Source organism: Bufo gargarizans, chromosome 7 (genome assembly GCF_014858855.1).
Source record: "Bufo gargarizans isolate SCDJY-AF-19 chromosome 7, ASM1485885v1, whole genome shotgun sequence".
Taxonomy (NCBI): domain Eukaryota; kingdom Metazoa; phylum Chordata; class Amphibia; order Anura; family Bufonidae; genus Bufo; species Bufo gargarizans.
The window spans coordinates 14,267,637-14,280,245 of NC_058086.1; the positions used below are offsets into that span (position 1 = coordinate 14,267,637).

The 12,609-nt window shown below is 46.5% G+C and overlaps 1 protein-coding gene across 1 annotated transcript in view; it reads left to right on the forward strand.

Annotated features, from left to right (window-relative positions):
• The first annotated feature begins 711 nt into the window (after nt 1-711).
• The window catches only part of TNRC6B (trinucleotide repeat containing adaptor 6B), a 101,958-nt gene continuing 90,060 nt past the window's right edge, over nt 712-12,609 (forward strand). The window contains 3 exon segments of the mRNA XM_044301510.1: nt 712-766; nt 4,316-4,399; nt 8,664-8,759. Of these exon segments, the coding sequence (XP_044157445.1) occupies nt 8,725-8,759 (35 nt within the window). The 5' untranslated portion in view covers nt 712-766; nt 4,316-4,399; nt 8,664-8,724.

A 12,609-nucleotide genomic window follows, 5' to 3' on the forward strand; every position in this document is an offset into this window, starting at 1 on the left:
GGGTTGCTAGATGGCCGCTAGCACATCCGCAATACACAGTCCCCATAGCTCTGTGTGCTTTTATTGTGTTAAAAAAATGATTTAATACATATGCAAATTAACCTGTGATGAGTCCTGTATGTGAGATGAGTCAGGGACAGGACTCATCTCAGGTTAATTTGCATATGTATCAAATCTGTTTTTTGACACAATAAAGGCACACAGAGCTATGGGGACTGTGTATTGCGGATGTGCTAGTGCTATCTAGCAACCCATGTCCTCAGCTCTATACACAAAATCCCGGTGACAGGTTCCCTTTAAACTCAATATACATCAAAAACATGGCCCCTGATGCTCGTCATGGTGATCGCTATGGAGCCGCACGTAACGTCACAGCCTATAAGGACGCCCATTGGCAGCCTGTCCTCAGCCTGTGGTTGGTGGCCCAGAATCCTCTCGAAATGACTTCATTCCCGCAGTAACAGGGAAGAAAGAGACTTGGAACGCACACGCTCCCGCGTCATGACGCCATCACGTCTGTCTAGCGTCCACTGCGCCTCTCGGAAAGGCGTGTTCAACGCAGGCCCAGTAAGGAGCCAGGACTAATAATGAGGCGGGCCTCTGCGATTGACAGTCAAAACAACCAATCCGAGTTCGAAATCTCGAAGCTGTGGTCCAATAGGAGCGGCAAAGGGGCGTGTTCTTGTCGAGTCATGTTGTGGTGTTGTTGCCAGTGGGCGGAGCAGTCTGTGGTGCAGTCAGGCAGGGGAGCGCGGAGTTGGCGGAGGTGGGAATTACCGGGGACCGGTGAGAGGGGATGACGGGGTGTCTGGTCTGTAGGGTCCGCGGCTGCTCGCTGCCGTCATGTGGACGCGTGCCTGTGCTGAGTATGAGGAGGAGGGGTGGGGGGGGGTGTGTGTCTTCAAGGCCTACGGTTCGTGGGAGAGTGTGAGGTGCATGACCTGTGGCTGGGGGCAGCTTCTAGTCTATGCTGTGTTCACACGGTGCGGCTTTGTGGTGTTGCAGGGTTCTGTGCGTATGGACCATGTATGTAATATGCAGTGTCCATGTTCTGTAAGTAGGGGCACAGCCCTCAGTGCAATATGGAACAGGGTATAGACTGGCACACTGGGCAGGAATGTGGCACTGGCTGCCCACAGGGTTGTTCTATATATTTGTCTCTACCGTTTATATGATTGCTGGCAGGCCGCGCCGTAACCTGGTGGAACGTAATGTTTAGGGCCTGTACATACATGCGTTATATATATATGTGTTTTTTCTTTGCTACCTGCGTTTGTGTGTTTCTCTGCTGCTTTTTGCACACAGTGGGGGTCATTTATCAGTGTGGTGTTGTACGTCTTTCTTTGATATCCCCTGCGCTGCCACTTCATTTATGACAAGGTGCAGGCCTTGTCATCCTCCGCCAGGCCAAGGAGTCTTGACTGAAATATACTCTAACCCCTGACTGGACAGATTTCGGTTGTTATTTACGCCAGGGCCCCCCCGATGGCCACACACCACCCCGCCAATGTCAAGGGCATCATAAAATGCTACCTGCACCTAAATGTAGCGTATAACTGGGCTGTGCAACTTTTTTACACAAAAAAATAGACTGGCGTTGGGGATGAGCGAACTTCTGTTCTCAAGTTCGGTGTACAAGGTTCGGGTTATCTAAGAACTCCATATGGATTCCGCTACCACGGACCGCCATAAGTTAACCCGAACCTTGTACGCCAAACGTTTTTGAAAAGAAACAAAAAAAGCCACATAATGAACAAAACTGGCAGTAGTTCATTATGACCTTCAGCTGTCAACCGCCTCTAAAAAAAACTATGTGTGAAAGCAGCCCGATCCAGTGCCCATGAAAATCGGTGGACGCCGCTCTAAGGGTGTATTCACATGCACCTGATTTGTTGCATTGCTGTTCCATACATCTGGATGCGCAGACTATTCTGGGCTGGGTGCCGATCAGGAGCCCCTTTTTCTATTACCGCCATAAAGCTCCTGTGTGGACACTGGCATATGACACGACAGATCCGCTGCATGGCAGCTCCTGGCGCTTGGTTTAGTGGATGTGTCAGGTTTCCGGTTTTCCGCAGTATGCATGGTGCAGCAGACTGACAGCGTTTGCTGTACTGGGAGACACTCCCTGCGTGTACCCTGAGCGGGTCCAGTCACCCAGCAGATGCCACTAGGCAGCTATAATGGCATGAGATCCTGGTAAATCTGCTCCACGCTTACCTTACACCACATGGAGTTGCTGCCGATGCCCATGTAGAAAAGCACTTGCATCCATTGCCTTTCCCAGATGGCCCCTGGGTCTTCTACTGTGAATGTGATGAAAGTGTCCAGCACAGATCCGTGGCATCCAGGGAAGCGTGGACGGTCCTGTGCCTACGCTTACCGCTTTCAGGTCATGCGCAGTATAAGGCTACTTTCACACTTGCAGCAGAGTGATCCGGCAATCTGCATGCAAACTGACAGCATTTGTAGACTGATCCGGATGCGGTTCCGTCTCGCAAATGCATTGCAAGAACCGATCTGTTTGTCATATGGACAAACTGATCCGTTTCAATTTTTTTTCTTCACATTTTTAAACGTTTGCGCAGACTGAAAGGACTGATCCAGCATTGCGGTATTTTTAATGCCGTATCCGGCACTAATACATTTCAATGTAAATTAATTCATGCATGCTGCGATATTATCTCCGTCCTGAAAAGCCAAAAAGACTGAACTGAAGACATCCTGATGCATCCTGAACTGATTACTCTCCATTCAGAATGCATGGGGATAAAACTGATCAGTTCTTCTCCGGTATTGAGCCCCCAGGACGGAACTCGGTGCGGGAAAAGAAAAAACGCTAGTGTGAAAGTACCCTAAGATGCGCCATTTTGGGAAAGCTATGGGTGCCCGTGCTTGTTTACATTGTTACCCAGGGGCACCAGGGACAACTCTGTGCCAGCTAAGATAAACCCAGAGGGGATTTACCAGGGTCTTATGCCATTATTCACTAGTGTATGGCATTACTTAAATTTACACGCAAATTGAAGATTTTGGGGAAATGCACCACGTTTTTTTAGTAGGTGCGCTCCATAGTGTATCTTGGGCTGTTGGAAGCCAGAAAATGACATGTACGTCCTCTATGGGCTCTAGGGCAGTTTCAGACAAGTGTGTTCACTACATGAAACACTCTGTGGGACCGTAAATACCCCATAGTGACCAGACCGCAGGGCATTATAATGAATTATACTGCTGTGTCTCTGCTTGACTTGAACTGTAATAACCTGTTCTGGCGGCAATATCTGAGTACGAGTCATTACAGTGGAGGCCGGGCAGAGACACACAGCATTATAATGCTGTGTGGTCTGATTACAGGAGTGGAGGTCACTACGGGAATTCATGCTCCCGCACAAAGCACGTTTAACACAGTGTTGTGCAGGGGTTTTATATTGATGGCCAAGGCTCAGGATAGGTTATCAATATCTAATTGACGGGGGTCTGACACCGCGCTCCGTGCAGGCACTGCTTCCTCTTCATTACACTGCCCGTCGTCTTGGAAGTGAGTGTAGTTGCATGTTCTTGTAATAACCCATGGGAACACCAGGCAGTGTATTGAAGAGGAAGCAGTGCTTGCATGGAGCGCCGTCTCCTTCATACATGATCGGTGGCGGTGCTGAGTGTCGGACCCCCACAGATTAGATATTGATGACTTATCCTGCAGCTAGATCTTCAATATAAAACCCCTTTAATATATCTCGTGTCTGTGTGTTTAGGCCGTTCAGAGTAGTAGGGTAACAGTGCTTGTAATGGTTGGCGCCCAGCTTTTGTATAACTTCAGAGATAATTGAAGTATAGGCCGGGCCCAAATCCTGGCCGGACCATGGATCTAATGACCCGAAGTCAGAGCATCATAAGTCCTTATCAGGCTGTCAGTTCGGGTCGTCGCGGTCCAGGCTGGAATTTGTGACCATGATGTGGGTCTATGATGGCTAACCTTGACACTCCAGCTGTGGAGAAACTACAACTCCCACGATACACACTTGCTTGGCTGTGCTTAGAACTCCATAGAAATGAATGGAGCATGCTGGGAGTCGTAGTTTCTCCCCAGCTGGAGTGCCGGAGGTTAGTCATCACTGGTGTGGGTGATGAAATGCGTCCTGTCGTGTGACAGCCATGTATTGATTTAGAGAGTAAGTTCCCTTTTATTGCTCGCGCTGCAGTATAGAGTATGGGGTCCAGGAGATGGGCAGTCTGACATCTGCATATTGCAGCACATTTGGGGTCAGAGGCCTGATGCTGTCACGTTGCTTATCCCTTGTTTTCTTTCTATTCACAGGTCTTTTGTCTCTTACTCTGTGCACTGACTCTACCCAGGATTTGACGCCTTGCTGGCTGTTGTCACACACAGAGCTGGTGAAAGGTACGATCACGCATTCGCACCCCACGGGTGCATCAGCAAAACCATTCAGCCCTTCATAGTGTTAACAGTTGCAATGGACTTTTTTCTTTTTAATAATGATGATTTTCAGCAGACTGCTTTTTTTTTTTTTTTTTTTTTTTTACTCTGCAACATTATCTATTTGCTTAAAAACCCACAAAAATACATTTTGGGGATCATTTATCAAACATAGCAACCAATCAGATTCCTCCTTTCATTTTGGACAGCTCTTTTGGAAAATGAAAGGTGGAATATGATTGGTTGCTATGGGCAACGAAGCCAGTTCTACTTTACATTCATTCAAGGTGCAGTCATTTTATGTGCAGCATAAACAAAAGATCACCTGCTGAACTGGAGTTTTGGGTGGTTGGTAGCACATTTACACTGGCCATCTGTTCACCCGAGTCATCTTTCCAGATTATTGTCCCAATTATCTACCCATGTAATTTGGCTCTAAAAGTCAGGTTAGCAGTTCTAGATAGAGCATTATAAATTTAACACGCACTGGCACCCATGGCCATGTCGTCTTTTTTTTTTTTTATGGAACCTCTGAGATGTTTTAAAGGGTGTTGTGGAAAAATAATTTTGGTATTGATGGCCTATACTCAGGATAGGTATACTCGCCCACTGCCTATGAGTTGTTTGAAGAGACTACAGCCCTCCGTTAAACACTGTGGCTTCTTCCTAGGCCAGTGCCATCATGTTCATTGGTCACGTGACCTAGGTGCAGGTGAGCTGCAATACCAAGCACAGCCACTATATGATGTACAGCGCTGTGCTTGCTAAGCTGCGTGTAAGCCCCTGTGTTTAATTAGACCCCTTCAAGCAGCTGGTTGGCGGTGGTGCCGGGTGTCGGACCCTGCAGATCTGATATTTAATGATCTATACCCAGGAGAGGTCGTCAGTATTAAACACCAGGAAAGCCATTTTAACCCTATAACCGTTTTGCCCAAGCTGTGCTCTGGCTTTGAGAAAAGGCACTGACAGTTCAGCCTGCGCAGAGCTCAGGCATCAGGGGAAGGCCCGCTTTAACCTCTCATATCTCAGGCTTGTTAACAGCTAGCGATATAAGATTTGATTTGGAAGCTTTAACATGGGACCATAATTACAGCATGATCTCCTCCACCTCAGGAGATATGGCTATTACAAATTGGTCAGGAGTGAAAGCAAGGTTCAGCTGCTTTTACTCCTGACTCGATTTCTAATGGCTATATCTCCCTATGTAGAGGACATAATGCTTGTTTTGTTAAAGAGCCTAGACTGTCATATTTTTTTTTTTTTTTAAACCTAATTCCATATATCTATGCATATATTGGGGCCAGGCATTGAAAACGTCATCACGCCTGGCCCTGTCAATCAAAGTGGAGAGTGCAGCAGTTGCAGAGAGAGATGAGCCTGTATGTGTAACAGCAACGGCCCCGTTGCATCTAGAGGCTCATTTGCATATACTAAAACACAATTTGTTTTCAACAATGCAGGACATGGCGTTAAAGAAAAAAACAAAAACTTTATTGGAAAAAATGGTATAAAAGGCTATCTGCCCACCAACTTATAATAAATAAAAAAAGGAGGGTAGGGAATAAATAACACCCCAAGAGGCGTACAGCTTGGTTACCACTGCTAGCTGCGCTAAATGCCCTGAGCCTAGCTGAGATGATCACACCTTCACTTGGGGCAGCAGCACTTGTGGTATCACATCCAGCAAACGCACACTGTATAGGGGGTGTAACTAACAGACGCCTCCAGGGTCATACAGACACATATACACCAATCTGTGACCTATCTGCTATATTTCTTTCAGTCCTAGGTACACTAGAAAAAACGGTGCAGTCCTGACCACCCAGTCTGTTTCCCTAAACTAATCCTTCTAACGTAATATTGAGGGTACGATTATAACTCTCCTAAGTGCTCTACGCGTTTCATTGCTGCTATAAGAACAGCAACTCGTCAGGAGCGGCATAGAGAAGAGTGAACTGTATCAATAGACATAGTACACTGCGCGCCACTGGTGGCGTGCGCGCAGCAGAACAGAGCCTCTGGCACTATGATGGCCGCCAAGCGCTGCTCCTAAATAGCAGTAGCCACACCCCAGGGGAGGACCCTGCCCACAGGACGACGAATCATGCGGGAAGGTAACAGAAGATGTGCCTTTCCCCTTGGGTTACGTCATTGGCTTGATCCGAGGGTGAGAACAATATCTTTATTTAAGGTGAATCCTAGGTGGCTTAAAGGGGTTGTCCAGGTTCAGAGCTGAACCTGGACATCCCTCCATTTTCACCCCGGCAGCCCCCCTGACATGAGCATCGGAGCAGTTCATGCTCCGATGCTCTCCTTTGCCCTGCGCTAAATTGCGCAGGGCAAAGGCATTTTTCTGAGTTCCGGTGACATACCGGGCTCTCTATGGGGCTGACAGGCAGCCCGGTGACGTCACCGGCACTGATGGGCGGGATTTGGCTCTGCCCTAGCCAGTAAAACGGCTAGGGCAGAGCTAAAGCCCGCCCCTCAGAGCCTGTGACGTCACCGAACACACTGCTGGGCGGAAGTTACCGCCCGGCAGTGTGTTATTGAAAACACAAGAGCCTGTGCCCTGCGCGATCTAGCGCAGGGCACGGGAGCGCATCGGAGCATGAGATGCTCCGATGCCAGGCTCAGGAGGGCTGCCGGGGTGAAAATAAGGGTATGTCCGGGTTCAGCTCTGAAACCCGGACAACCCCTTTAAATACTTTTCCCATGTAGGGGACATGGCATATCATGTCGCTGGGCATATGTAGGGGAGATATCAAAGCACAATTAAGTACAGTATGTGTGTAATGCCCAACACCTTCCGTGTGTGTGTGTGTATATATATATATATATATATAATACCCGACCCTTTCTTTATTAAGAGGAGCAGTGGAAGGAAAAAAGTGCCACAATAGTATGCCATCTTGTCATTATGACACTATAGCATGTGTGTGTAATACCTCACGCTTGGTGTCACGCGACAGTAGATACAAGGTTTCATATATCCCCCATACCGCCACATAATGTCACTAAGGACGTGAAGAGGTATATCGATAGGATCGATCAGGGCGTAAGGAGGCTTTTCAATCAGATATTCGTAGTGCCCACCACCTACTTAGTAGAAAACGGCAGTGGATGCAATCATATGACTGAAGTGCCCTACTAATATGCAATCATACTGTTCCATTATTTACAACATGGATGCATATAAACGATAGCCTCTTGCCATGCATCATACCTGAACATAAATTCACTGTGACACTATTGTATAGAGCTATTGACAGTTAGCCATGAAGATCGGAATCAAGCAGTTTATTGACGAGGCAAGTGTCAGAAATGAACTCATTCAGGCCCTTAGGTTTCACAGTATGTAGCCTGAAGGCCCATTCCGCTTCCTCTTTGTCCGTGTCGCCTCCTCTTGGGTTGGCCTCGCATGCTCAATCCCCTGGAAACTCGCACAGTCAGATCTCCCTAAACGGAATGTCATTACGTGCTGTGACAATGGGTTGTTCAGCGATATTTTTTTAAATTATAAGTTGGTGGGCAGATAGCCTTTTATACAATTCTTTTCCAATAAAGTTTTTTTTTTTTTTAACGTCATCTAACCTTCTACTCTGATAAGCGTAAACATACTATCACTTTGAAGTTAAGTAATGCAGGACATGGGACCAAATCTGTTGAACATGGGTACAAATTTGCTGACAGATGCCCTTTAAACAGAAGTAATAGATGGGAGAAGGATAGAGCACTTTCGTCATATGATTATTCCTGAGTGGTCGGAGATGCCATTAGAACTAAGGGCAGGGAGTAGCACTCGGGCACCAGGGCTGATTTCCTAAATGGCACTCTAGTAACTTTACCTCTGGGTTAAGTGGCAGAATAAACCTGTAGGTCTCTACGAGTTACCTATACATTCAGCAGCATTACAACCAATTTCTGATAAGTGGCTGCACACTAAAGTGTTAAATTATCCTCTTGTCATTTTCTGACCTCATGAGTCCTGCAGGCTTCGCTGTAGACCACATTTGTCTCGACCTGCTGTATACACGAGCTTGCTCTCAAGAGACATTACTTGCCATGCCTACACGTTTATTAGTTAAAATGTATTTATGCGCAATCCATATTGCTTTTTTGTTCACAGGTATGCCCAACATAAATTGCCTCTGCATCCAGTGCAGTCGCAGCCATTGTACGTGATCTACGCACTGATTGCAATCTATTTTTCATCTGTTTTTGCCTCTAGACAATACCTGCGTGTGATTCTTCACCATTTTGCACACCGTTTTTCTTTCCCATGCAGACGAATGAGGGAGAAACACTTAAGGAAAGCTGCCCCAAGGTCAGTGCAAGCAGCGTTTTGGTGGTTTGAAGTTCCATAGTAGATAAATGGCCCCAAATAAGAGCAATATAGAAAAGTTATTAAAGGGGTTCTCTAAAACTTTTATACTGATGACCTATCCTCTAGGTAGATCATCAGTTTCTGATCAGTGGGGTCAGACACCTGGGACCCCCACTGATCAGCTGTTTGAAACTTCATTAAAGCTCTCAGTAGCATTTCGGCTTTCTCTCAGCTCACCAAGCACCGCACCGTACATTGTACAGCGGCTGTGCTTAGTACCACACCTCAGCCCTTCAGCGGGGCTGAGATGCACCTAGGTCATGTGATCGACGTATTGTCACATGACCTAGGACAATTTGCAAGAAGGCTGCGGTGCTACTGCGAGCGTTGGTAACTTCTCAAACAGCTGATTCCTCGGTGTCAAATCCCCACTGATCAGATATTGATGACCTGTCCTGAAGATAGGTCATCAGTATAAGGCTCCATTCAGACGTCCGTAGTGTATTGCGGATCCGCAATACACCCGGCCGGCACCCCCATAGAAATGCCTATTCTTGTCTGCAATTGCGGACAAGAATAGGACATGCTCTATTTTCTTGCAGACCGGTAGATCGGGGCTCATAGAGTGCTCTCCGCATGTCTTCCGGCCCGATAGAGAATGAATGGGTCCGCACCCGTTCCAGATAATTGCGGAACGGATGCGGACCCATTCTACGGACGTCTGAATGGAGCCTGAAAGTTTTGGAAAACCCAGGAAGATTTATTTTTAAAGAGGTTGTCTCACTTCAGCAAGTGGCATTTATTATGTAGAGAAAGTTAATACAAGGCACCTAGTAATGTATTGTGATTGTCCATATTGTCTCATTTGCTGGCTTGATTCATGTGTCAATGACATTATACACTGATCCTTTCCATGGTTACAACCCCCTTGTAATCCATCACTGGTGGCCGTGCTTGCACACTATAGGAAAAAGCACTAGCCTATGTGCAGTCCCAGGGTCCCAGCCACCAGAGAGGTTGATTCTTTTTCCTATAGTGTGCAAGCACGGCCACCAGTGATGGATTGCAGGGTGGTCGTAACCTTGGAAACAAGCAGTGTATAATGTGATGGAAAAATGAATCCAGTCAGTAAGCAATATGAACAATAACGATACATTAGTAAGTGTCTTGTATTAACTTTCTCTACTTAATGCCACTTGCTGAAGTGAGAAAACCCCTTTAAGGATACAGATCAGAGGGGGTTGGAGTCACTGCACTCCTCCACCAACTCCCCGCCACTGCCATTCTGACTCTGCTCCAGTTGCTGCAGTTTTTCTTGGTCCTGGCTCCACATGGTGGAGAGGTCTGCCCAGCTAAGTACTGGTCATAATGGTGACCCTCCTTAGCCTGTGATTGGCATTTCTGGCTTGTTGAACCAGGACCAGAAGTGTAGTACATGTGGGACTGGCATAATGACAGTGGGGGGGGGGGAGGCTGTAGGTGAGTAATGATTCTTTTTATTATTTTTTTTTATTTTTATTTTTTTTAACCCTTCTGACCTGTCATATTAAAAACCATTTTCTCTATAAAGCCCCTTTAAAGTATATGCTGATATAATAGCTTTGAAAATCAATACATGATCAGTGTGCACAGTTAAAGAGAATCTGTCATTAAAAAATCTATTTAATGGGCTCCTTTCCCACAACAATTTTTCCAACTACCGATCATAGGTTTGAAAAATTGCTGCAGAGGATCTGGTGGACACTTCAGTCCTAGCTGGCGGTGGGTTTCCTCCTGGCAGTGAGCATACTCGTTGCCTAGTGTGGCAGGCAGTATTGTAGGAGTAAGGCTGGTTCTGCATGGCGGCTTTGTCCATGACCCACAGATTGCAGTGTAGCACTGCTTGAATGGGTTCACATAGCGACTTGAAATTTACAGCAACCCAGCCACTGCAAGAAGTTTAGTTGGGTTAGATCTCTTTCTGCCAGATTGTGGCAGCTTATGGCTCAACACTTACATTACTTGAGATTTAGGCAGCTTTACGCTGCAATCTGTGTGTTACGGGCAGCGTCGCTTTGTAGCCTTTGCCTTACAGATCGTGTCACTGAGTATTATGCCTTTTGTGACAGAACAGTTGATCCACGATAAGCAGTAGTTTTTTCATTGATTTCCTCGTTCACATTGAGCAGTCTCTTGTAGATAGCAAACTGTGACGATAATTGTGTGGGTTACGCAAGGCCATGAATTGGTGCATCTTCATCACTTTTATATCGAAAGTTTTAATCATTGTTCAAATGGGTTTTCTGAGTTTTTACCACTAATGACCTATCTTCAGGGTAGGTCATGAGTATCTGATTGGGGAGGGTCTGACACCCGGGACCCCTGCCAATCTGCTGTTTGAGAAGGCAGCAGTGCTCCTGTGACCGCGGCTAGATTCTCGCAGCTTACCAAGCACATCACTGTACATTGTATCGCAGCTCAGCCCCATTTACGTGCCTAGACCACATGACTGGTGAACGTGCTATCGCTGGCCTAGGAAAATCTGTGAGAAGGCTGCGGGAATCACAGGAGCGACACTGCCTTCTCAAACAGCTGTTTGGTGGAGGTGTCAGACCCCCACCAATCAGATACTGATGACCTATCCTGAGGATTAGGGATAAGCGAACTTGTGTTTCAAGTTCGGCATACAAAGTTCTGGTTATCTAAAAATTCAGTTATGGATTTGGCTACTACAAACCATAAGTTATGGTCCGTAATGGATATAAATATAGTGACACCCCCCTCTCCCCCAGTAGTGGCCTCTTTACAATGCCCTATGTATATGTGCTTCACCAGCCTCTCCTCTGTAATGCCACCAGTAGTGTCCACGACCACAAACGAAGAAAAATACAAAATACTCGCCTCACTCCCGCTGTCTGCAATGTAAGCCTCTTTCAGCCTGTTGCCCTGGCTGCCTTCATCATGGCACAGGTGGCCACAAATGTTATCGTGACCTCTTGCGCTGGGTCTCTGGCGGTGTGATGAAGTTGTCACGCTGTCTGTGACCCGGTGCAGGATGTCGCAATGATGTCATTGCCCTGGGGCCTTTATAGCCTACAAGACTGAACGTGGGGACACTGGAACCAATAGTTCCTGTCCCCGTCGTTCAACTCCGGGGCCCCCTGTGGACCAGTAACAGATGATCCTCTGCCTAGTACTGGTCTGCGGCCTGGTGGTTGGGGATATCTGTACTACATCATTCAGTGAGAATAATAGAAAGTTCAGCAGCTCTCACCTGCCCTTCCTCCAGCTGTGAGCACGGATAACCTGAGTCGGGTAACTGAATGCAGAAAAATTTTAAGAAAAATCCAGCTCCACTTGTATAAAGGAATGTGTTTATTTTGCTTGCGATAAAATCTCATCCATAGGTTACGAAAATTAGCAGTCTTGTCTACGCGTTTCGGGCTACCAAAGACAAATTTCAGCCGTTCCTCATGACACCTAGTGTCATGAGGGGGCTGAAATTTTTCTTTGGTAGCCCGAAACGCGTAGACAAGATTGCTAATTTTCGTAACCTATGGATGAGATTTTATCGCAAGCAAAATAAACACATTCCTTTATACAAGTGGAGCTGGATTTTTCTTAAAATTTTTCTGCATACAGCATTCAGTGATCCAACATTAATGACGTGTTCTCTTAACAGGTAATAACTGCTATTCGTGTGCATTTAGCCTAAACGTTTTATCCCACAATCAGGATTGTGTGCGGATTTCCGTGTGGGAAAATCCGCACTGTAGGTCATGTACATTGTATTTGATGCAGATTTTTTTCCGTGTGGATTTTGACCTGCGGTGCGGATTAAAAAATCTGCAGCATGTCTATTTATTTTATT